This window comes from Aegilops tauschii, chromosome 5 (genome assembly GCF_002575655.3).
Source record: "Aegilops tauschii subsp. strangulata cultivar AL8/78 chromosome 5, Aet v6.0, whole genome shotgun sequence".
NCBI classification, from domain to species: Eukaryota; Viridiplantae; Streptophyta; class Magnoliopsida; order Poales; family Poaceae; genus Aegilops; species Aegilops tauschii.
In genome coordinates, this window is record NC_053039.3 from 60,189,255 (window position 1) to 60,215,081 (window position 25,827).

At 42.5% G+C, this 25,827-nt stretch overlaps 4 protein-coding genes and 2 non-coding genes across 9 annotated transcripts; 3 read left to right on the forward strand and 3 right to left on the reverse strand.

Moving 5' to 3' along the window:
• The first annotated feature begins 372 nt into the window (after positions 1-372).
• On the forward strand, positions 373-4,271 carry LOC109784462 (protein LOL2). The gene is made up of 7 exons (XM_020343063.4): positions 373-713; positions 1,072-1,185; positions 2,266-2,388; positions 3,270-3,379; positions 3,467-3,544; positions 3,635-3,706; positions 3,818-4,271. The coding sequence occupies exons 2-7, from the start codon at positions 1,074-1,076 to the stop codon at positions 3,860-3,862; spliced, it is 540 nt and encodes a 179-aa protein (XP_020198652.1). The 5' UTR covers positions 373-713; positions 1,072-1,073; the 3' UTR covers positions 3,863-4,271.
• Positions 4,272-4,842: 571 nt separating this feature from the next.
• TRNAM-CAU (transfer RNA methionine (anticodon CAU)) lies at positions 4,843-4,930 on the reverse strand. The gene is given in 2 exon segments: positions 4,843-4,878; positions 4,893-4,930. It is a non-coding gene; the product is annotated as a tRNA-Met (tRNA).
• Positions 4,931-5,067: 137 nt separating this feature from the next.
• Positions 5,068-8,978, forward strand: LOC109784459 (CASP-like protein 1B2). The gene is made up of 3 exons (XM_020343058.4): positions 5,068-5,659; positions 5,758-5,872; positions 6,940-8,978. The coding sequence occupies exons 1-3, from the start codon at positions 5,418-5,420 to the stop codon at positions 7,171-7,173; spliced, it is 591 nt and encodes a 196-aa protein (XP_020198647.1). The 5' UTR covers positions 5,068-5,417; the 3' UTR covers positions 7,174-8,978.
• Positions 8,979-9,691: 713 nt separating this feature from the next.
• Positions 9,692-14,666, reverse strand: LOC109784461 (NAC domain-containing protein 21/22). 2 transcript variants are annotated; one of them, XM_073499821.1, is made up of 3 exons: positions 14,383-14,666; positions 11,598-11,860; positions 9,692-10,394 (listed from the first exon to the last, which is right to left on the reverse strand). In XM_073499821.1, exons 1-3 carry the CDS (start codon positions 14,567-14,569, stop codon positions 9,936-9,938), a joined length of 909 nt encoding a protein of 302 aa, XP_073355922.1. In that variant the 5' UTR covers positions 14,570-14,666; the 3' UTR covers positions 9,692-9,935. The 2 variants fall into 2 exon arrangements, with proteins under 2 accessions (XP_073355922.1, XP_020198650.1); XM_020343061.4 differs by having other exon boundaries at positions 9,692-10,397.
• TRNAV-UAC (transfer RNA valine (anticodon UAC)) lies at positions 12,444-12,518 on the forward strand. Its single transcript has one exon. It is a non-coding gene; the product is annotated as a tRNA-Val (tRNA).
• A 2,122-nt stretch (positions 14,667-16,788) lies between the features above and the next one.
• LOC109784460 (uncharacterized) lies at positions 16,789-25,210 on the reverse strand. Of its 3 annotated transcripts, XR_012184102.1 has the most exons (16): positions 25,011-25,210; positions 24,728-24,823; positions 24,547-24,630; positions 24,058-24,132; positions 23,854-23,934; positions 23,107-23,234; positions 22,778-23,011; positions 22,473-22,635; positions 21,857-21,940; positions 20,987-21,227; positions 20,700-20,899; positions 19,731-19,938; positions 19,202-19,260; positions 17,788-17,982; positions 17,488-17,545; positions 16,789-17,160 (listed from the first exon to the last, which is right to left on the reverse strand). XR_012184102.1 is itself a non-coding variant. In XM_045228342.2 (13 exons), exons 1-13 carry the CDS (start codon positions 25,155-25,157, stop codon positions 19,202-19,204), a joined length of 1,800 nt encoding a protein of 599 aa, XP_045084277.1. In that variant the 5' UTR covers positions 25,158-25,210; the 3' UTR covers positions 18,912-19,201. The 3 variants fall into 3 exon arrangements, 1 of the variants encoding a protein (XP_045084277.1); XR_006663523.2 differs by lacking the exon at positions 16,789-17,160 and having other exon boundaries at positions 17,236-17,545; XM_045228342.2 differs by lacking the exons at positions 16,789-17,160; positions 17,488-17,545; positions 17,788-17,982 and having other exon boundaries at positions 18,912-19,260.
• Between the last annotated feature and the right edge of the window lie 617 nt (positions 25,211-25,827).

Sequence of the window (25,827 nt, forward strand, 5' to 3'; positions counted from 1 at the left end):
CGTGATTTGTGCATGTTTTTTCAATAGAAGTTTCATATTAATACAAAAGGTGAAATGTGCCATAATATCACAAGTTGAAAATGGGGGAAATATATGTAAAAACACATGTTTTCACAGAATTTCCCAAGTAAAACAGGGGGTTGAATCCTGCTGGGAAAGAATATACTCCCTCCGTTCCTAAATATGAGTCTTTATAGAGATTTCATTATGAACCACATACGAATGTATATAGATGCATTTTAAGTGTAGATTTATTCATTTTGCTTCGTATGTAGTCCACCTAGTGGAATCTCTATAAAGATTTTATATTTAGGAACGGAGGGAGTAGATATATATAGAGAGAGATAAAGAAAAGGAATTCCGTTGTTCATTGACACGGTCGCCCACGACTCTTGCAACATGTGACGAAAGGAAAGGAGAAGAAGAGAAGAGTGAGACCGACGCAACGCAACGAAACGCGGTCTTCTCCTCCGTCGTCTCCAACCTCTCGTCCGCCTGCCAAATAAATCCAAGCCACAACCGCCGCTGTCTGCCCGTCAATAAGTTTTTCTCCGCCATTTTCCCCTCCGCGAGAAGCGCCTCGAGGTCCCCGTGTGCGGCTAGCTAGATCGGTGGCGCCTCCCCTCCCTCCTCCCCCGCGGAAGGCGCTTCCCCCCCTTCATTCCCGGAACCGATTCTTGCAAGGGATTCCTCGCTGCTCGGCTCTTCTTGAGGTGAGCGTCGAATCCGATGTTTTTTTCTTGCCGCCCCGTCGATTCGGTGGCGCGGCTGCTCGCGCCGCGATTGCATCGCGTTGCTTCCCTGGAGAAATCGACGCGGGGTCGGTCAGAGGTTGGGCGTATGCTGGAGTAGCAGCAGGATTTGGGTCCTCTCGAAATCGGAGCTTCACCTGGCGATTCCAGCAGCCCCCGTGCTAATTGATCGCATTTCGACGGCCCTGCGGTCGAGCAAGGTGCTGATACGCGCTGGGCGATAGGATACGGATGGAGCAGCGGGCAGAGCATAATCGGATTGGTGTATGAAAAACTATCTACTGCCACGCCCTGACAGGCCCTGGTCCGGATTTTGCAGGCATGCAGAGCCAGATCGTGTGCCATGGGTGCAGGAGCGTTCTACTCTACCCCAGAGGGGCCCCGAGCGTGTGCTGCGCCGTGTGCCATGCCGTCACCAACGCTCCGCCTCCAGGTAACGGCCATGTCCGAGCTCTGGTTTCGCCACTTGTGCAATTTTTGAACACAAAATGTGCAAACAAGATTGTGTCATGTTCAATTTTGTTGATAATGTTCTGGATCATATGCTATATGTGGTAGTGGCATGCTGATGAATGGGTAGCGAAATGAAGGAGGGGCACACTAGGACTAATTTATCCTATAGCAGGTTATGGGAAACCTCACGTAGCAATTTTATTGCCTAAGATAGTAGATGGATTCCTAGAATGTGCTGTCCATTTCTAGGTTTGACCCTACTAGCTTAACTTGCACATTCGTCGATCGTGGTTCGCACTGTTTGGTGGATCAATGCTGTATCGTGTGGTGTACTCCCCAGAGAAATGTTAAGTTCGATCGGTATGGCGGGGGGTTCAGAAGATTGAGGTTGCTACTAAGAGCCTATTTGGATTGTAGAATTTCCATAGGAATTATGGAGGATTTGAACCCGTGGGGATTTTTCCTATAATTGTCCTTTAGATCATTGGACTGGGGATGCTGATATGACATTTTGGGTGACTGGTGGCAGAAAGATGAACTTTCCCTTCCTTATTTGACCCATCTACCTACTTTTGTGCGGTTACTTTCAACCCACTTATGCTCAGTTCCCTTACAAATTTGTCTTCTGGTTAATCAATATTGGTTCATCTTAACAAAAATTAGTAGCTGATAGAACCCTTCTAATCTAGCTGTCATTGCTTGAACAGTCATGTTGTCTACATTAGATACATCTTCCTTTCTTTGCCATGTATATTGGGTGTATGTTCTGCTTTGCCATGTGTGACGCCTCTTCCTTGCTTTCTCTGGGCAGATTTATCCTCCATTGTGATGTTCTATCTTTTATGCATTATCACCATATATCAAGTGTTTGTGATTATTTACATGTTTTGTTGTGTTCATTAAAACGGGTCAGCCCATGCATTTGAAATTGGACAGTGGGTAATCTTTTACCCATTCCTAGCCTTGTAGCTGCATACTGTTGTTCGCTCTTGGTTTGTTGGTAGTGCTTCAAATATCTAGTTGACATGCTTATGAAAAAGTGAGTAAATTTCTTCTGCAGGAATGGAGATGGCTCAGCTTATATGCGTCGGCTGTCGAACTTTATTGATGTATACTCGCAATGCAACTACTGTCAGATGCTCATGTTGTGATACAGTCAACCTTGCCAGACCAGCACCGCCAGGTACTGATGTATGTGTCAAATTATTCTGTAGATCCTTGAGAGTCAGAAAGTAGGAAATCTGTTCTATAAAGTCGAATTGACCAACCTTGTAAGTTGAAATTTTAGTTATGAATGGAATATCTGTTCTATAAAGTCAGAAAGGGTTACTCAGGCATAGAACCCAGGAGAGTTCAAGTTGATACTACAATACCTTATGAAAGTATTATCATTATTTACCCCAGGTGTAGCTAGATTAACAGAAACTTCGTATGGCTTGAAATTGGCTGATTTTCTAGTAAGTTTGATCGCAGCAGTTTCACGTTGTCTCAAGCTGTAAATATAAGACAGTATTTATGGGGTAAAGTACATTGCTGGTTGTTTTGTTTTTATATCACAAACCCTGCATTTATGGATTTATTGGTCATAAAGTCAAGGCCAGCCTTCAAAGTCAATACTGGAAAGTAGTCAAACATCACCCATGCTGCTCAAGCAACTATTTCTCTGCGGGCAAGTTGATTGCATTTTCACCTTATGTCATGTGCTCTGTGGATTTGGCAATGTATGATCTGGAAAGTTGGCATGTATTGCTTGTCCCTGTTACCGTTGTGCATGTGCATGGCTTCTTTTTTCTGCAGTGCTGTTAAATTAATCTGATTAAGAAGGATGTAAAGAAAAGACAATAAAATGTCAAACATTTTAGTATGTTCTCCCTTCTCTGTTCCTATGTCTGATGCATGTTCAAGCTCCCTTTGTGTGTCTATCATATGTGTTCTACTCCCTCCGTCCCATAATGTAAGACGTTTTTTGACTCTAGTGTAGTGTCAAAAAACGTCTTACATTATGGGACGGAGGGAGTATTTATCTGTTCTCCACTTGACGAATTCTATCTGTTCATGGTGCAGTGAATAGTATAGCTCATGTGAACTGTGGCCAGTGCCAGACGGTGTTAATGTATCCATACGGAGCATCTTCTGTCAAATGTGCTATCTGCAATTTTATTACAAACATTGGAGTATGTCAATATCTACGTTGGATTCTTTGTGCTGCAAATGCTCAGTGAAACCGGCTGATTTTAATCTATTTATTTTTCTTATCCCAGATGAACACCGTGAGACCTTTGCCACCTACAATGCATGCACCAAACGGAATTTCATATAGTGTCCCATCAACTTCTGCGGTATGTGCATATGATGAGCCCTTTGAGCATTCACCATGAATTCCGAGGTGATTTACCTCTTCTAATTTCCCTTTCCCCTGTATTGGCCAGCCATCCACTCAGTCGCAGAATGTAACGGTGGTCGTCGAAAACCCAATGACAGTAGATGACAAGGGAAAACTGGTAAGCCGCCTCTGCGCTTTGCTACCATCCGCCAATCGATCTGCACGTGTATTTGCATTACCCAGTGAACCTATCCCTCGTTGCTCACACTACCCGTTGACATTTTCGCAGGTGAGCAACGTCGTAGTCGGGGTTACGTCCGGCGGGAAAAAGTAGCGAAACATGTCAGCATTTGTACCAAGTGCGGCCCTGTTCTATGTCTTATAATCTGGGGTTGGGAAGACTTTGTATTATACTCCTGTCTGGTGATCGACCGATCGGTTGCATAGAAGAAAAACCTGAAGCGCGTAAATGGACCGTGCTACAAAAGAAAAGAAAAAAAGGAGTGCGGGTGTGGATAATATGGAGAAAAACTGTATTTTGCTTACCCCCTTGATTCTTTTGTATGTAAAATGTGGGCACTGTCAGACCTCACTGTGTGATCAAATCCTCTTTGTCCTGTCCTGTGTCCTATCCTGAAGGGGCCTCTCGTTCTGGATGAATAAACAGCAAATAGCTTTGCATATGACTGGCCCCACCTGTCGATGATTGGTAATTAAATGACGGTAATTATTGTGATGAATAATTCTTTGAAGGCTGTATTTTATTTTTTACGTACATCTCTACAGTGTAACAGCAAATAAGTGCATGTTTGTATTGTACGTTTTGATGTAGTTGGGTATTTATACACCGTATCTGACATGGTACTGGGCCAAGGGACCGTAGAGATAAAGTGCAATCATTCATGATCAAGTCCATGTTTGCTCTGTAAAAAGGGACAGGGTGTGGTGTTGAAATGTTATTTTCTGAATAATGTTCCTCTTACACATGCCATATATGTTGTGGTCAGTTAATAAGGAATGTAGTATATGCATAATCACAAAAGTGAAATATTAAAGTCAAATCTTTTTATGTAAAAAAAAGGTCAATTTTTTTTCATTATCGCAAACTGTTAACTGAAAATTGCGATGTTTGGGTACTTTAGACCATAATTTAAACAAAATAATAATAACTAGGAACTCGGACAAAAGAATATAAAGAAATAAGACAAACGGGAGACGAAAATGGAACACTATACAAAATTTAAATCTTATGAATATACGGAGTAGATCATATTTTTTATGTTAACACCAAGGACATTGAAAATTAAAAAAAATTGGGGTGAGAGAGGCTCGAACTCTCGACCTCAGGATCACTCACGTTTAGCTATGAGACCTACGCGCTAGCCAACTGCGCCACCACCCCTTCGGTGTTCTGCCTGCAATGTAAGCCTATTTATATACGCGTTAAATGTTAAAGAAATCTTGTCCAATAAGTAAGATCATATACTTATATAATTTCTCACGTTAGATGTACCTAACCAGGAAACTGGCATCCTCTCCCGGTGAAGTGTGCCACAGTTTGCCCTCACTTCACGCTCCTCCTGTCATGCTCGAGATGCAAATTCCTCTACAAAAAATGCTCTTCTTTGGCACTTCACTTTCTACTCGTATCACAAGTCTCAAACGACTCTAAAAAGAAACATCTTTGCTTGACCGGCCACTCGAGCTTACTCACGAAGTAGAAACAAGGTAGCCCATAATTTACGGTTTTGAGGTTTGGTAAGTCACCCAAACTTGCAAGATCTGATCACCTCAAATTTGGGATCACCATTAGCAGCATATAATCTTCCCCGAAAAGCCCCAGCATTCCAATCACCGCAAGCCTCCAAGGTCTTCTTCCCAGTTAACCAATGGACCTCGAGCATGGCAAGAAGCCCCCTGCCATCGCCGCTGCGGAGCTATCCTCGCTCAAGGACAAGCTCGTCGGCCTGCGGCCGGTCCTGCTGCGAGCGGCTGCGGTCCTGGCGACGGCGGTGGCCGCGGTGGTCATGGGGCTCAACAGGCAGTCCTACACCGCGGTGGTGGCCATTGTGGGCACCAGGCCGCTCACGCAGACCTTCACTGCCAAGTTCAGCGACACGCCTGCGTTTGTGTAGGGGGCTCCTTGCTTTGCTTTGCTTGCTTGCTTGTCATTGCCTGTTGAATTTACTGACATGTTGTCTCTGTGACGGTAAACCGTCGATTTCGCAGGTACTTTGTCATAGCCAATGGTGTTGCCAGTCTGTATAACCTGGTGGTGCTGCTCATCAGAAGGTGCCTTATGCAGGGAAGGGCCCACAATTTGGTAGTGCATAGGATGGACATGGTAATTTATTTTCTCTTAATCATAATTTACCGACTAAATGACACTTTATATATAAGTTGGCCATTATTTACTTAAAAGAGAACCTCGCCTTGTAGTAGTTTCCCACTTTCATCAGAGTAAGTATATTTGAACTGTTCCTCATAAACATATTTTAGTAGAGCGAATATCGAATACATCTACCAGAGAAGCAACCAACTCAATCTAAGCAAGTGCATTGGTCTTAAATGAAGTTTTTCCTACACAATCCAGGAAGATCTGAAAATTTTGGAGCCTTCTAATGGTGCTACTATGAAAACACAGCACTCAATCTAATCAAGAATCTTTTTTGCAAGCTACTATCCACAACCAGTGGCTTGAGTGAAAAACTGTTGGTGCTGCACTTGTATTGTACTCCCTCCGTTCCTAAATACTTGTCTTTCTAGGCATTTCAAATGACTATCACATACGGATGTATGTAGACATATTTTAGAGTGTAGATTCACTCATTTTACTCTGTATGTAGTCACTTGTTGAAATGCCTAGAAAGACAAGTATTTAGAAACGGAGGGAGTAGACACCTAGTAGTACTGTAGCATATCTGGCAAATCTCAAACCAGTGTTGATCGACGGCAACACATGATATATTTTCATCCTCCTTGTAATTTTAATGTCCCAAATAAGATAATCATTGTTCTACTGTCCATTACTTACACAAAACCTCGCTCGTCCAGTAGTAGTTTCCCATTTTCATCAGAGTATCTTTGGACTGTTCCTCACAAAAATATTTTAGTGGAGTAACCAACTTAGTCTAAGTAAGTGTATTGATATTAAATTTAGATGCTCATACACAATCCAGGGAGATATGATAAATTTGGAGCCTTCTGATGGTGCTACTATAAAAACACAGCACTCAATCTAATCAAGAATCCTTTTGCAACTATCCAGAACCAGTAGCTTGAGTGAAACTGCTGGTGCTGTACTTTGTATTGTAGACAACTAGTACTGTGGCACATTTGGAAAATTTCAAACCAGTATCAATGGACGGCAACACATGATATATTTTCATCCTTGTACTGTCAATGTCCCAGGTAATCATGGTTCTATTGGCCACCGGTGCCGCGACAGCGGCTTCAATGGCTGAGTTAGGCAAGAATGGTAACTTGCACACGCGTTGGAACCCGATATGCAACAAATTTGGTTCCTTCTGCAACCGTGGAGGCGTATCGCTCGTGTCCTCGTTTGTCGGCGTCGCGCTCATGCTAGCCCTGAATTTGCTCTCAGCTGCAGCCACCTCTCCCCGTGCCGTCGTCGCAGGCCAATGAGCACTAGCACCTCAGCTCAGACAGCTCATACCCAAGAGTACACTGCTCATGTCACTGGGATGTGAAGTGATGTGAGCCAGTATGGTTGCATGTGGGAGCTGGATCTCAGGAGGAAGTGTGCTCAAGGCTGCAAGTGTGCTAAATTTGGTGTACAACTGTATATCACCTTGCCTGGTCTGAAATGTGCAGGCACATAAGCCCTGGTTGGTTATAGGGCTTTAACTAGATCAGCTCTTACATTAGATCAAGTTGTTGCACCATTCAATTCCACTACTTTGTGGTTGTAAACCAGTACTCACAACTGTCCCGGCATTTGGCCGCATTTGCTCAATTGGATGATACATCGCATCGTTTGAGAAGTATGTCTGGTGAGGTTTGGTCTTTCACAACAGTTTGTACCTGTTGTACTGCATGGAACTCTTGTTTTATTACCTGAATAGTGAAGTTGTTTGGAGTTGCTTGAAATGATGCATCCAGCACCAGACTTAGTTATGGACTTAATGGGGCAAAAATTCAGGAGTTGGTCAGTTGATGTAGATTTATCGGAGAAGGAGCACATGCATGTGAGCCTATCTGGCATCTCCGGAAAAATTCAGTCAACATTCAACTAGGAGCTAAGTGATTACCACTGGTGCAGCACATTAGCCTGAAAATCTATTATAGTCACAACCTAGATGTGTTCATTGTCGGACTGGCGGTTTTGCGTAAAGAAAATGTTGGATTGCATGTTTTTTTCTTAAAAGCTTGTGCTTGGGTACAATCTTTTCTGGAAAAAAAAGTATGAATCTGAAAGAAAAGTAGTTAATATTAGAGTAAAAAAACATAAAATTGGGACCATAAATCATGTGTAAATATATTTAAAGGTAAATAAATCATGTGTAAAGACAAGAGTAGATAGGATTACCTGGCAGCTGCTGATGCCTAGATTCATTCAAGTACAGCTTGTCCTTGGTTTCTGCACTCTACTCTTTCCACATTATTGGTATGGATGTACAAGACTTGTTGCTATACGCATATGGTACTAGTATTCATGACATGAGGTACCCTGAAAGGTGCCATCATGCAGAGAAGGTTGGTCACTCTCACTCATGCAGCTGGCCAGCATATGAAGAACAGGGCACTGAAAGAAAAACAGGGCCTTTCAGCATACTGTTCCTCAATTTGTGTGTCGGCATTGCATAAATACCGCTGGTGATCCGCAAAATAATGAGCCCTCAAATAAAAACTATGACGTTTTGCACATTGACAAGATCTCCGAAGTGTAACTTTGACCATTAGTTTCTACTATAATATAATAATAAAACATAGAAATAAATATTATAGTATAACAAAGTTTGAGGGGGAAATCTACGCATTACCATTTCTACACGCCCAATAAAAATATTTTAGAAGTATTGTGGTAAAAAATAAAATAATATGCTATCATACTGTGTGACAAAATACTATTCCTCGATTTGTGTGCTGCAATTTGCATCTGTTGCTGAAATAATATACTCCATCCAGTCTAGTTACTCCTTTTCTAAAAAAAATCCAGTCTAGTTACTATGTTTTGGACAATGACAAAGTCTCCTAGGTGTAACTTTGAGTTTTTTTTTAACACAGTACAGACGCAAGCGCTCATATACATACGCATAAACTCACCTCTATGAACGCACACACGCACACCCTACCCCTATGAGCACCTCCGAAAGACTGAGCCGGCATATCATTTTGAAATTTACGAAGTCACCGTAGGCACCTCAAATAAATGCGAGCACCAGGACTTGAACTCTGGTGGGCTAGGGATACCACAGTTCCTCTAACCATCCAACCACAGGTTGGTTCGCAGGTGTAACTTTGAGTTAGTCTCTACTAGTACAATATATAACTATAATACCTAAAAAATATTACATGATATACAAGCATTTTGAGGGGCACATCTATGCATAGATCCACATATCCAATAAAAATATTTTAAACAGTAATGTGGTAAAAATGTAAAATTTTGGACCAAAACTATACCTAAAACGCCAATGTTTTGTGGATCGGATGGAGTAGCCGTAATCCCAAAGTAAAATGGGTTGCGTGCACAATACATATTCTCTTTTTTCCGCACGTACTACCAAAAGAGGAGCAGTTTTTATTGTACATGTTATATCATGATGAAGACTCATGGATAGTTATTAAAAATAATCTTAACACATTGTGTGCGCAACCACGCAACATATTGTGAGTCTCGTGATACTTTTCTAAATGAATTTCACTGGCACCTGTCCTGCATCTGGACTGATTCTGATTTTTTGCACAAGCTCCAATAGTGCTACAGTACTATTTATGTGGAATTAGTTGTGGAATCAGTTGAATTAATTTGTTCTTGGAACTGTGAGAAGCATGCCGATGAGGCTAGTGAGGATGCGTTCTCAATCAACCATGATGTTCGTTGAGGGAAGAACATTCAGAATTCCAGACACAAAAAAGGACAGTCAGGGGGACATCAATGACTGATCTGTCTGATCACTGCAACCTGTACTTCTGAATGTACATACTTCAGCAATCATTAGAGTGGTTCTCCAAAAAAAAAATCATTCCAGGGTTTTAGTCCTCCAAAATCGACTGGAGAAAAAGAAAATCACCGCGTCCTCTACTAATACTCACACTCAAGAAACATTGCACCAAACAGACATAATTATACATTTTGATATGAAATCATCACACACACTGCAGATTAACTACTAGCTAGCCAGTTGTCTGCTTATGTTGTCTCGATAAATAAACAAATTTGCCTAGAAGTGGTTCCAAGTAGAGCTCACTGCAGCAGCCATCTGAGGAGACATGCTCGGCACCACCTCACCACCCATGGAGCTCAGCTGGCTCAGCACTGCCTTAAGGACCTTCTTGTCACAGTTCAAGGCGGGGTCTAGGTAGCTCCCAAAGTCAGGCAGGCCATGGTCCAGGTAGCTCATGCCATTACTGTTGCCTGTCACCATGGGGAGGTAGCTGCTGTTGCTGGCACTGTTATTACTGAAGCTGGAGAAGCAGGGCACTTGCTCAAGTGCGGCGGCGGCGGAGGTGTTCATGGTGGCCTGGAGCTGTGCTAGGGTGGTGTCCATGAGAGGCGGCAGTGGTGGTGAGGAGGTGTCTGTGGATGTGCCATGGACGATGTTGGTGAGGTTCCTTGGCCTGGGGGTGGCACCAACTCCTGATTTCTTCTTGCAGATGACTCTGCACAGGACCCAGTCCTCCTGCTGAAAACACATGAGGATCAAGAAGAGAGCATTGATTAGTCAGTACTTCAATGGTAGGTGCAGTCTTACAAGGTGATGTGAATGAGATCTTGGTGATCACTGTCACTGTACTTGCTCTTGAGTGCATCACTTGTCACAGTGAAGTGATGTGGACAGGACCATCCTATCTAACCCTGATTGGTTCATGCATCCAACCAAGAATTTTCCTTTTTCTTTTGGAGAATTGGTAAGATTTACCTTTTACATTTTGGTTACTTTGTTTGGTCACCTCTTTTTATTTGGATTGGATAAGTTTTGCCTATTTGCAGCTTGCCAAGAATCTTCTTCTTTTTTTTTTTGGCAAGAAAGCTGGCTAAGAATCTAACTAATCCACTTCACTATCCTGGATTACAGATGACCAACTTGTTTGCAAAGTCACCACAGGTTTACATATGAAATTCATTAAGAACTTTGTCTGAATCATATATTTATTCCCGGTCTCTATCAGTTGTAAGTGTGTTCTAGAGGAGCGCATTCCATGTGGTGGTGTGTCTACTTTTATGCTTAACCGCAATAAAAATCATAACATCAAGAAAGTTTAGTGCTTCTACTATCTTTTTAAACAATGTTAAATATGAACTTCATTGAACTATTTGAACAATAAAAAAACTATTTGAGACAAAAGAAAATGGTACTTCAAGTAGTTGGTATATGTTGTCATTATCCATAACAGCTAACCTATACTATATGTTAAGATCAGCCCACCATTTTCCTTTTATTTATTTTAAAAATTAGACCAAATCAGTCCTTATTAAATAGAACGTCTACCGCAACAAAACCGGTGGATGAAAATGACCAGTCCCCCTAGAAAATTAATTGGCAAGTAGCAACCAATAAGTAGATGGTTTTTTTTTTCTTTTGAATATAAATAAATAAACAGAAAATGACAGGTCAAGAAGTCCATCTCATGTGTACAGTACGTCAAACTTGAAAACCACTATTAACTACAAGCTTAGACACTGCAAGAGATCTCCTATACGATTGGTTGTGCCCACCCAATTTGTACCTACCTAGGTCATAGCTATGCAGATGAATATGTTTTGCATAACGGAAAATAAATAAATCAATCGATGGCTTTGCACACCACTACTCACTGAACATTACATATGATATATTCATTTGTTTCATGCATGATCTAGGGTTTTAGTGGCAGCTTATTACCTTGGAAGCTTGCTCATGTGCACCCTCCAGCCTGTATTCATGCATCACCCATTCAGTCTTCCTCCCTTTAGGGGCCCTCCCTTGGTAGAACACCAATGTCTTCCTCATCCCCACTAGGGCGCCTCGTCGTGCCACCACCCTATCCTTCCCAGTCGCCTTCCAGTATCCCGACACAGTAGCTCGGTTTGTGCGCTGCCCCGTCGCATATTTCCGATCCTTTAGGCTGTAGAAATACCATTCTTTGCCGCCCACCGATGCAGTCACTGATAAGAAATGAAAGATAATATAAAGATACCAACATGGTAAAGAAAGATATAATCAAAAGCAGTAGCTGCTAAGGTATCAAACTGGTCCCACAAATAAACGATGACAAAGCACTAAAAAAGCTTGAGGTACCACAACCGGGGTTTCTCCATCATGTGTTCTATCCTTTTGACGGTGACATTGACACGTTTCGATAAAACCGCGCATCTCAGAGACGGAACAGACCACGTCAATCTCATCGACCCTCCCCCCACCTTCTAATTTTTTTGTCACAATCGGCCCCTTTCAATGGAAGTCGGCTTATTTACCACTAGAAATAAATCGATGAGCAAGTGGTAGAGCTAGAGGTTAGAGCGAGACATGCCATCCTAGATGTATCAATCAAGACGTGTATGGCCCATGCTGATCCTCTGCAGTGGAGCCCACGAGCATGCAAGATGGGATTTTGCAGTTTGTCGCCGTCCCCGTCGTGCCATGTGTCAGGATTAGACAGGGAAAGGGCATGCATCCCAGGGTGACGTCATAATTGGCCCGGTAATCCTGGCTTAATAAATTAAATATGATGCGTTAATGTACTGTACAGGTGTCGTGGTGTAGTTGGTCTAGCACGTCAGTTTTACACGCTGAAGATCTCCGGTTTGAACCCGGACGATGCCACAATTTTTTTGCGCTCCTTTTTTAGCCTATATATAGGTGATGATGACGTCATAATATATATGCTTGTTGCATTAACAGAACTGAAAGGTGTCGTGGTATAGTTGGTCTAGCACGTCGGTTTCACACGCTGAAGATCTCTGGTTCAAATCTGGACGGCGCCAAATTCTTTTTTTGCTGGGTTATATTTATTCTTCTAATTATTATTACTACTGTTTTTCATTTCCTTTTAGCCCACTGAATTAAAAAAAACAGTTGCCTAGTGAACTTGGTAGTGGTGATGGTAGATTGTGCAACAGTAATTTAAAGGCTAAAATTATATATTTTCCCCATAAAGTAGTGCATAGATTCAAATTATGATTTTTCACAAAAAGGGATTTAAAGGATAGACGTTGGAAATAAAATAAATCGCAAGACAAGGAATGTTGAACCACATGTGAACTAAGTAGATGTTTAAAATTTTCCTCACATCGTCTCACCATCTTTTTTTCTGGAACAAGCATTATTTGTCTTGTCTACAACACATTATGGTTGATCTATTATATTTAGAAGACCAGAAATTGTATGCATATATATAGCGTATTACTATGATTTTAGCCTTTTAGAAGGCCTGAAATTTCAGTACCAGCCTTGGAGTAAATGGAAGATCCTCGCTCTGTATGCACTTTTTTCATGAATTCTTATTGGAACACAACGATGCAAATTATCGCAAAATATATAGGTGTGTATAAATAATAGTTTCTGCATAACACCCCCCTAGCTAGATCAAAGGTTTCTATTCATATATAGATAAAAGTATAACACGGTGCTCAGCATGCGCGGCGCTAGCTAGAGATCATACATTGACCAAGGGGACACGAAATAATAGTTTATGCACAATACACCAAATTAGATAGGATAATTTACTAAAAATATATGTACGTAAGCTTAGAGATCATTTTTTTCTTTGACATAATATAGAAGATAAAGAAAATTACGTATGCATCTGAAGGTGAGAAAATGATTTGGGAAGCTGGAATTGTGAAGAACAAGAAAAAGATTCTAGATTCGAGTTAACCACACTTTTTCTAGCAAAGTGGAATTGGTAAAGGCTATAACTCTTTCATTTTTTGGAAGTCCCCCACTTGACATATTCCTTTATCAGAGCCTAACCAGAAAGCGACCCCCGTTTCAGACTGCCACATCAAAGATCAAAGATCCTTTTAAAAAATATGCACGCGCATGATCAATCGATAAGATTGCAAATAGCTATGGAACAATATAAGAAAAATCACTAGCAGTTCCAGTTTATGGACCAACTGCATGCCTACTAGAACTATTCTTTTTGTGAAGTTTCAAAGAGTACTCCAAGTCAAGTATTAATAGTTAATTTTCAAACTTCAAAGACGGTTTCCGGTTCCGAAAGTTTATAATAAATCAGATTCGTTTGGATTTCCATGAGGGAGAAAGAACTCCGCGCATAGAAGAAACGCTGGAGGAGGGTTTTTTTCAGCTTGTCCTTGATAGAAATGAGATAAGACAAAAGGGTGCAGTTTAGTGTGCATGCTATATGTGCACAACACATTGCGGGCTTTGGCATGTTTCTTAGCACGGAAGCAACACCAACGGGGGGAAATAAAAGGAGAACAAAATCAAAGGAAGGGAACGGAAAAAGTTGGATTGAACAGAAAAGGCCAAGAACGTTGCATGTGGAACACATTTTCTCTCTCCACCGTCCTATCTCTCTCTCTCTCGATCGATATGCATCCATGCAAGATCGTACAAGGAATTCTTGATTGCGTCTAATTAATACTAGTCACTTCACATCGGTGCAAAGGAGAGAGAGAGAGAGAGAGAGAGAGAGAGAGAGAGAGAGAGAGAGACGTACCGGGGAGGTCCCATGGCTCGACCTTGTTGAGGTCGACGTCGACCATGGGCGGGCGGCGGCCGGAGAAGCCGACCTTGCCAGTGACCTTGGGCGCGAGGTAGTCGCAGATGAGCTCGTCGTCTCTCGGGTGGAACCGGAACCCCGGCGGCAGCTCCGTCTCCACCATGCTCAGGAAGCTCATCGACATCTCTCTCTATCTCTTTGCTGATGCGATGAGAGAGGAACAGGCCAAGCAAGCAAGAGAGAGAGGGAGAGGAATGGAGTTGTGCTTGTGTCATGAGTTCGCAACTTGTGAAGAAAGAGAGGTTTATAAGGTGGTTTAGGTGGTGGGTCTACCTCAAGCCTTTTCCTCTTCACCTATTATTGGCCCTTTTTATTTATTTCCATTTCGCCTTTTCTTCCCACAAATAAGAGGAGCAGCTTCCACGTCAGCGCAAGAGACCACCGGCCACAAGCTAGCTCCACGCATATGCATATGCCACTAGCAACAGATTTTTTTTCTACATTTTTCTCTCAAAGTAATAAGAAATTGTTCTAAAAAAAGGGGGGGCAAAAAGGAATATCATCTTGTATAAGTGGAACTGAAAAAGGCTGAATTGCTAGCTATCCAACACCAAAGGTAACCAAGTGGCTCCACTTGTCAATGTGTAGCTATCCTAGCTAGTACTCCTTTCAGTAAAATGTTAAATGCCATTTTAGGAGGAAAACGAAAAAAAATCTTTGTCAATCTTTAGGGCATACTATGAAGTAGCCTAGGCCATAGCTAGTTTGTTTCTCTAGGAGAGCAAGTCTTTCTGGTAAAGTAGAAGTTTCTTTTTGGTTTTGAACATGGATAAAGTCAAACTTTCAAAACTTTGACTAATGTTATATGTATTTATGATTATTTAGATTTGATACTGAAAATTATACATGTATTTTTTTCTCAAAATGTGCTTTCAATCTTTTATAAACATATTGTACAAATATAATGATTAATTCGTGTTTACAAGAGCGTGTCGATCTCCAAATTGACAGCACTTGCATTACCAGAATGGGTACAGAATGTCACTTAATATGTTTTCTTAATTTAAACACTAATGATATACCAAAATAAATCTAGCATGATAATCAGTCCTGGTTGTAATGCAATAAATTTTGTCCTACTTGCTAATTAAAACAGCACTAATAATAAGTCGAGGTGGTCTATGCGGGCTTAAACCATGTTTAGACGTAGTCATGCAAAGTACCTAATCCAAAGACTGGTATCAATTTTTACTGAAAATAGATTTTAAACCTTCTGTGACTATGACTCCAAATATATTGTGTAAAATACAAATATATTGAGCTGCAACCATGCATACTCTATGATGTGCTGAACACTAATAACATCTGGTATAAAAGGAACACTGATAATTGAACATCACCAGATAATTTGTAATCATACTGCTGTGACTTACTCTTGCCTGTCTTTTCTCCCACTACTTGAGGTGAACTAGTTTATGGTTGTTATATATGCGCGTTGTATTGTTGTGTTGCGTACAATCAAGGTAGACTCTCCCACCCAAAAAAGAGAGTAGATTGTTGTTAGACAAAGAGCACGGTTCTATGGTTATTTTCATCACATTTCCAGTCGTTAGTTTTGTCTACAGTTTGGACTTTGGAGCTTCATCACATAAAAATTGCGGGAGCTCTAAGAAAACCAGTTTGTCAAACTAGAAAACACTTATAAAAGAACAGGTTCTACCAGACAAGATTACCGTCTCCACGCAATGTCAAACGGAAACCTTCTCTGTTAGAATCTGAAATCCGTGGACTTGGGTTAGGTCCACATCTTCGGCTCACTACATATAGAGTAATATTACTCCAGCTTTGACACTTGACCGGGAAAGGCCAAGCTAAACAAGGACGTTGAAATGGTTAAGTTTGTAGTACAACAGCACCTCGGGATCCACGCTCGGTCTATCTACCTAGAGGCCAGAGTGGGCGAACGACTGATCATTTCTTGGATAATTCCAAAACAAGGCCAAGGACTGAGGATTGTTGATGAGCGGCAGTGCTCAAGGTACATGGAGGCAAGCGCCAGCAAGGAAAAGAGAAAGGAGTGAGCGTAATGTGCATTTCTGGGGGCCGTTCCCTGGCTCGTCAATCTGGTGCTAGCCACATCATCCGCTTGAAAATCATACAACTCGTTGATCATTCCAAGACCGGCGCACTGCAAGTTTGGTTCACTGCAAGTGACGAGACGCGTAGATCGTCACTTGCACAGATTCAGGGCAACGGCACGCGCCGCGCCCCGAGGAACGCCGGTCGTCGCGTAACCAGGTGTGGCGCAGGACGTTTAGGCACCCTGACGTTGCACCGCGGTGCTGAGAGCGAGCGAGGCACACAGACACGGAGACACCACACACACCACACAAACACACAGGCATAGGAGGAGCAACTGCCCATTCGGTTACGCGCAGCCAGGGAGGGGGCACCGGCGTATGTATGCATGCACGCGGCCCGCGCCAAACACCACACACACAAACCTCGTGAGCCCCCGCCGTTGGCTGGTTCCCGCCCCTCCCTGCCTTCTCTTTCAGATAGCGCCAAAGCAATCAGGCCCATCCAGGGGCCTGAACGGGCGGCGGGGATCGTCGTCGATCCCCCCGAGAAGAGAAGATCGTCCGTCCACCGTCCGAATCGGCGATCATCCGAACCACGTGTGCCTGCCCCTCAGCGTCGAGCGATGATCTTCCCATGGTGGTGGTGAAGTTCTTTTTTCTGCAGGAGTGGCATATTCCTCTTTAAGATCTTCTCCTATGATCAGAGGCACCAAGGCAAAGTAACCAATCAGTGAACAGAAAAAAGTTGTTCACAGCCAGGCTTTGGAGAGGAAGTCAAGCCTGTCAAAAGGCTGTGACAAGATGGCATCCAGCACGCTGATGCAGAAATGTTAATGTGCCGTGGATCCATCAATATGCAACAAGGCAAAATGCTAAACAAGCTCCTTGACAGAGGCTTGAGTGAATGATAGATGATTGTCCTCGCAGCAGTAAATGGGGGAATTGATGCTCCGCTCCACACCAAGTGAAAGGGACCTTGGAAATGGGCAGTGACAGCAACAGCAGCAACCTCACCACATACCTCATCTCATCTCCTCCGCTCCGCACGGCCGGCCTAACATCGCGCGCACGCAGCTGCACTGCACCCAGTTCAAATCAACTTTTCAGTTTACCATAAACCAAACAATCAATCAATCGGCTTGTGCCAGGTGCGCAGCGGGGAACGGCGCTCCGCCCACCGGTCAGTGTTACAGCGATACCAACAGCGGTCCGCCCACCGGTCAGTGTTGCAGCGATACCAAAGATCTTGCCGCGGCGCATTGGCTGGCAAGCACAAAGAGAGGTGAGCTTCCAGGGTCCAAGTGAGGTGCGCTGTCGTTACCTTTCAGACGGTGGCTGCATCAGTGAAAAGCGGAGCAAATTGACCGGCGGCCTTGCAGGGAACCTCCGGGTGTACAAAACAGGATAAGGATCTGCGGACGGAAGAGTCGCGACGGCTCTGGGTGGCCACGTCGACGCGGATGCATCGCCGGAAGTACAGGGCGGCGTCGCTCTCACGCCCATGGGCGAACAAATCCTGCACAGAGAACAAGAAAAAGGGGGGCAAAAACAAGTGGGAATACTGCATAGCTCTCTCACCTTCAGGATCACATAGTGACCTGGTAAGGAAAGCTTGAATTGACACATGGAAGTAAAAGCAGCCAGTTGTTGCAAGGGTAATGCAGCCAAAACAGATGAACTCTAACTTGAATTCCGACAGTTGAGTTCCAGTGCAAATTCTCATCTATCAAATGAAAGTTTGTTACTATTGAGCTGCCACGACGCGAGCAGTTAGGTTTTGCACAGATCTTATCTATCTACCAGTGACCAGGGGTTGTTTTCAGCCCCCCACTTCGCATATAATACACTTGTGATCACTTTCCTCTGAACTATAAAACTATGTTGGTGCAGAATGATAGAAAGGACTGGCCAACATGGACATACAGAACTGTAACCAAGCCAATTCTAGAAGTTGCTAAGCTTGCAGAGAGTTTTTAAAACTCATTACAAGATGAAGATAAATAATTCAATGAGTTCAAAAGTCCATTAAAGCAATGAGTTCAAAAGCTCATACAAGCAAGATCAGTGAAGTCGGTGCACCGAAAGGGACTGAAAATGCACACATGCCAGACACACAGGCACGCGTAGATAAGATATGGCAAAACCTGAAACCACAAACACACTGATGGGATCATGTGGTGGCACATGCTTAATAAACGCAAGTCAACCTCTTGCACTGGTCCTCGTCAAGCCCATGTTGGTAACATCACATTCGAAGATCCAACGGGATTTCATATTTTATGAGACGACACGTAACTTGGTAGACAAATGGTCAGTATGGTTAGGCAACCTACAGCGTATAATGCTTATTTATCTAGCTCAGCCTAAATGATCAGTCATTTAGCCTACGTATCTATGATGACAAATACTAGTTTACAAACTGTAACAGGATAGGCAGGGGGTGAATTTTTCCTTTGAGAAAAGATCCACTTGATAATCTTATTTTCAGGCAGAAGTGATGGTACGACTGTTCCACTCTACAGTATAGTAATAAAAATGATGGGCAAAACTATTTACTAAGGGGTGCATCAACAAAAAAGAAATCCCTGACAACTTGTCAGTCTTCCCCAAATAACTACATGCATATTGCAGGCAATAAAAGGCAACAGCAACTTGTCTGGTGATCATTTCAGTTCAAAGAAACAGGCAAGCATGAGCTGAAAGTGAAAGGCCATGGAATCGATCTAGAAGTTGACCTAGCATTTATTGGATAAAGGCACGCTGCTCGAGGGCAATCTCTTGTACATTCCCATATCTGCATTTGCAATATTATTTAAAGTGAGAATGGATAATATCAGATTCTGCAAAAATATTCAATGTCCCAAGCAGACTAGAAAATCAGGCAAGTAACCAATACACATAGGTTACAGCTTGCAAAGGAGCGGTTGGTATATTGCCCAGCACCACCAAAAGAAAAGATGGGTCATAGATTTAAAGCAAAGATCAACTTCAGAGTTTAGATTCATATATATTTCAAGATCAAGATAATCGTGCATGTTTTGCAGACCACATGCCTGTTGGTGGACAAAAGGACAGCTACATGTCCTCGTAGAAATCACTACACAGAATCTATATTTCTTCCCATGCCCGACTAGCCAATAAGGATAATGTTTGTCTCTAGATCTAAAGGAAGAACAAGCTCTGCCACACTAGAAGAGTCTGTCTTAGTCTTCAGCCCAACACACAATTCCATCAACCTACGTATTCAGGCATGAGAAGCATTACCATGACTTGGTTCTAAAGGATCACCCGTTAACTTCCAAGCAACTAGTGCCATATTCCTTGGAGACATGGCGGGATCAAACAGAGGAAACAATGATGCTTCAACTGCACTTCCTTGCTCTTGAAGAAACAGTAACCGATCAAGTAAAATATATGTTTCCACCAGTGGACCTAAAGCAGCCCGGAGGCACCAAAAGGGACCTATGAACTCCTGCAAGAATAAAAAGATAATTGTTGAGTTGGCAGTAGATTATCCCCGGGGGGGGGGGGGGGGTATCCCAGGTACTACTACATTTTGTGAAGATGGTTTAGATAACCGTATGGATGGATATTTTATATATTAGCCGTTCAGCACATTTATATTGTGTATGGATACAATCTTAATATCTGATAGCTCCATTACCAGAAGGCATAGCATGCTACTTAGTCTAGCCCTAGATTAGTTTGTAACATCAGATTCCTGTCCCCATTGTATTAAGTTTGTCACAGTATTAAAATGTACAGGTCAGTTATGTTTTGCCAAACTGTACTGGCACCGACCCACCAACCAACCGCAATAGAAGCACATGTATTATCATTTCATGTTGTCGAGAAACTAATAAACTAACTAATAGGCATGATGTGCCAATATTAGGATTACAGTGCTTTACAAAATACTGCAGACTTTGCTTCAAAGGATCCAGTAAACATACTTATTAGTGCTTATCAGTACCAATATTTTCGATATGAATTCAGTGGTATAATTTTTGTTCCCGCCGCAGTCGGTCTCGTTGGTTAAATGTATGGTCAAACTTAAATCTCGGGAAGCGCGGGCACACTACATTGTGGAATGGAGGGAGTATCATATAAAACAGGATATCACTATTTTCATTTTGATTAAGAACAAATAGTTGAAAAACAGGTACTGCATTTAACTTCTTGGAAGTATAATACAGCAAGAAGACATAATACAAAATTCAGACTAAGACATACGGTGAAGTGTTGCACATCCTTCCATATTTCGAGTAGATTAACATCTTCCACAAAACCACAGCCAAGACGCCCTAATCCAGAGATTGTGAAATCTTTGAAAAGAGTCAACTTGCAACATTCATCAAGATTGGTGTCACTTGGTCCCACGTTAACTCTTGATATGGATGAACCAACAACTGCTGAAGTTGAGTAAGTATCACCTGCCAGGATTACTCGTTGTCTTTATAAACTAGAAAAACAGACAATCCAAAATAGTTGCAACTTATGAGAGGTATAAAAGTTAAAACCTGTACAAAGTTCGTTGCTGCAACACTCGACAGCCCCTTTAGGAGCAGTTGGTTCTGTGGGCAATGAACCATCTGTATTCATGTTTTGTTCCTTGCAATTAGGATAGGATAAATCATCAGCTTTCCCCATAGCCAAATGGGATTCCATAACTTTTCGAAGCCTTTGACGGCGCAGTGCTTTTCCTTGCCTTCCAATTGATGGACTCAATCTTGACACTTCAGGGAAATATTTCTCAAGTACCTACAGAAAAGACAACTTAGGAAGTCCCAAAAGCTTCTTGCTTTAATCATAAACCAACAGGCAACTTCTTGTCCAACAAAACAGTGAAACCTCTATCAGAACTCAAAAGCTGTTATGTAAGCTTGTGGAAAGAGATCTAGCATAAAGTCCCAATTAATATATGAAGGAACAAATTTTTTCTGTGGTTACAACTTATCTGAGGAACTTGCTGATGCAACTTGTTCAAACGAGACACGCACTCATCAGCAAGTTAAAGTTGAGCGACTAGACCAAATGGAGTAAGTTCACTGTTGTCCGAAACATTTTAAACATCAGGTTGGTCTGTACCCAATATAAAGGGGTGGTAAGGGTAGCAAACAGGAATCACAAATGCTGCTTACGTGAACATTAAAGGTGATTACACAAGCATAAGGCATACCTTCACTACAAGGTATCAACAAACTGCCATGCCTGACAGCTTTTTTCTTATCTTAAGCACACAAGGTTTTCTCAGTACACATTACATGTCTAGTCATCAAGTAGTATCGAAGAACATGCATATAAGTGGCAAAACAAGACTACCAAAAAGTAAGGAACTGAGTGGAACATCCAGGATTCAAATATGAAGGCTGAAATAACAAAGTATTTACCATTTGAAAAGCTGCTCGGAAGGCATGTATATCAAAATTTTGTAGGGCCATTTCCTTGGTGAGGTTTCTCCATCTTTCTGCGCTCTAAAAAGGATCCACAGAAAGACTATTAAATAAAGAACAGTGGCATTCAAGACTACCAATTTGGCAGAAAACTTTAGTTCAGCACAAATCTTTCATCCCTAATAGTAGGAGATTACTACTCCCTCCGTCCCATAATGTAAGACGTTTTTTGACACTAGTGTAGTGTCAAAAAAACGTCTTACATTATGGGACGGAGTAGTAAATACAACTAGGAAATGGCTTCAGATATTCTGCTAATGCAAACATAACAACTGTAACTCGCAAGTACTGAATAAGTTCTGCTAGAAAAAGACGTATGAAAATGAAAACTTGCTTACATGAACATAAGTTGTTCCTAACTTAGGGCGATGATGCTCTAGACCACATAACTATGTATCATATAACATGTACTAAAGGAAAACTGGGGGCCTCAACAAAATGACAGACATTTTTTGTAACTTGCTACTATGTCTTGTACTCTTGTCTATGTCTTGACTTTTTACCATCTTAAAAAATTATAATACATCTTTACAAGCAAGAATTGTTGTTATACCTGGCAAGCTAGGTCACGGATGCTTTTGCCAAGCACCAGCTTAGATGATTTAGCAGCCTTGCTAATAGGAAAACCAGGGCAGGTGTCTGTATCCTCGGACAACAAGTTGTAACAGCATCCGACACTTACCAATGCTTGTACTTGTTCACAGGACACGAAAACCCTGCCCACAGGACATAGTTACCATGTTGGAAGGACATTCTTTGCAACAGGGAAAAAATGAATATGCAGCATTTTATGTGAATGGAGAAAAGGCCACACTACATCAATTCACGGTGTTCCCATGATTGCACAAAAAGACCAACCTTAGCATGTTAACTGAAAGATCACCACAGGCATGAAGACCAGCAAGGACTAATTGAGGAATGCTATGATTTGGTTGCTCAATCTGAGGAATACTCTGATTACAGTTGTTAGTTTCTGTTATATGTTCACCATGGTCATCTTGACATGCATCCAACGTCACAGCTGCCAATGTGTCACTAGAAAGAACATGACAAGTGACAGTTCTTGGCACTTTGAACTGTTGCTTCTCTACACTGCAAAAACAACAGGAAGCGATTTGTAGAAACAGAAATCAGCTCAGAAGAAGTCAAGGTAATAAAACTAAAATCTAATTTGACAAAAAGTGTACCATTTAGCAGCATAGTGCTTCTTTATCCTCTCTGCACGAGTATTTGTAACAGAAGCATGATGTGATGAAGCATCTATTGCTATAACGGCGAGTTGGTACTCAAAGGATAAAGCTTGTGCAAGATAACCCTGATAAGGCAATTAAACAGAATAAGAAACAAATAAATGGAGATACAAATTATGAAGAATTTGAAGTTTGCTGTCATTCCCAAAAAAATGTACAGTTCCCACAGTGTAAATCCATGGCTTTTAAGCTTCCATGGATAGGCCAAGTAAAGCATAGCATACGTTTGTACTTTCTAACAGCAATTCCTAGAAAAAATATACTCCAGATGTCTTTACACTTCCATGGTAGGCCAAGTAAGAAGGTAGAATATACGTTTGTGCTTTCTAATTGCAACACCTATAAAAGATACTCCAGATGTCTCTTTACATTTCGATGGATAGGCTAAGTAAGAGGTGCAATATGTTTGTGTTTTAAATTGCAACACCTAGAAAAGAAGAATGCTCTAAATAAGTTGGCCTTAACATGGACCTGGTATGTTTCTTATTTGTATCCAGCATAAATTGCCTGCTCAGACTTGGCTAATACATAAGTTTGATGCTTTAGATGGAAAAAACATGAATGGAAGAAATATTTCATAGGGTTTTATTTAAATATCTCAGTGAGATCACATGATTTTAATTATTTTTCTCAAATGAAGACTGGTTGTAATTGTGAAAAGACTTTCAAGTGCAGAGCTGATACCTGACCAGAACCTACATCAACCACTGTCTTGGCTCCACGACTCCTAGCAATTGCATCAACGATCCCAGATAGGGCTTCAATCTGCATCAAGCAAACCTCTCCAAACATGAGAATGCAAGAGCTAAAAAACTGAATTTAACCTTGGACATAGACCAAAAAAATAGTTAACAGGAGTATGTTTATCATTACAAGCTAATTACCTACTTCGTGCTTCTTCTTAGAGTTCATGCCTTGAGCAAGAACAGTACCAATTGATGCGACGCGCGAATTAGGTAAAAACTGCAAATTATTCAGGAAAAGGTAGGTCGGGATTAAATAGATGACAAAACGTGTGTGCTTTTTACATTGAACAGATCATCCCAATTTCCACATGTAAACCATGCAATCTGAAAATTGCAACGCAAAGTAATATCAACAAAACCAAGCCAATGCAAACTAAGCAATGGGGCTGGAGGTGCAGCATGTGCAGAAATTTTGCACTATATGAAGTACTATTCAAACTCCCTGCTAATATTGCTGCTTCCTAATAAAATGCTAGCATGAGTATTTTTCTCAAGAAACTCACCAAAAGGGAAGGAGGTCTTAGGCTTAACAAAGATGAATATAAGATAATTAAGGGAAACCCGGCCAAAAACCATGAGAAATGCTAGCATGAGTAATACACACTTGATCTGATAGGTGCAGGAAACGTACGGATTGTGGCGATTTTTGCTCACGTGGAAGAACAAGCGACCTCGCAGTGAGTATAAATTCCTGTAGTGAACTTGGCCAATGGTCCTGTAAAACAATACTCAACCACTCATATTCCACTTCCAGTAGAAGCAAAACAGAAACAGAAGGCAGGTTACTGAAAACAGGAGGCGAGGGCCCTTGCCTGGACGCAGCCGGAAGGCAACATGAGCAGGCTCTCGACGGGCTCCCGGCGGAGGCACTCCATCCAGTCGGCATCCACCATCTCCCACAGCCTATCCTGCTCGGACCGAATCCAAAACCATACACCTCAAACGTGTCAGCAAGATCCGCCAGCAGCAAAATGGAGGGGGGATCCCCCGCGACCACAAGCACGCAGACCCTAAACGTGCCTCCAAGAGGAGGTACAGGCACTACAATCAATCTCGCTTCGGGAGAGCGAGAGGGAGATGGGGAGGGGAGTGGACCTTGAAGAAGTTGACGACGTGGGCCTCGAGGAGCGGGCGGTGGCGCCCGAGGAAGGAGGCGATGGCCTCCATCCACTCGCGGGTCTGCTCCGCCGTCTCGCACGAGCGCGCCCTGCCGCGGCCGCCGCTCGCCGGAGACGCCGCCATCGCGAGGGGAGAAGTGTCGGGCGAAACTAGCACAGCACAACGAGATTCGTGCGGGCCGGTTTCTCCCCCGCCTAAACGGGCCGTTCTGGGCCGAGCGACAGGAGAACACGGGTCGCTCTGGGCCGCACGTCGGTAACCAACGGCGGGACGTGCGGGGGCCGGTCAACGTCAGAAGACCACGCAGTGGCCTGAAAAGGGCTGGGTACCGACACCGGCAGGTGGGGCCGGGGACGTAAAAGCTGCCGACGCGCGTCGTACCGTTATCGCTAGCTAGCTCGCACTAGCAGCAGAGGAGAAAAACAGCCTAGCGAGAACGCAGCAGGTCGCATCACATGTCGCATCGCCGTCAGATCTCATCAACCGAACGATCTCCGGGAACAGGGAAATCGGAGCCATTAACGACCTTCTCTTTTGGTCTCTTCTCCGTGTAGTGGTATTTTATAGTATTCCTCGTAGTGGTAGTTTAGGCAGATGTGCCCTTTTGTTTGGTTTTGGATCATGTTTGCTTCATCTTGTTTATGCTTTTGTGTGTGAACTGTGAACTAGTAGCTGGGGTGGTATGCATCATGGGGTGGTTAGATTGTGACAGGAGAAAGGTGCGAAAATGAAGTGTCAAGCATCAACCAGGAGATATTCTGTACTTGCTGCCATCCGAATAGTACTAATATAA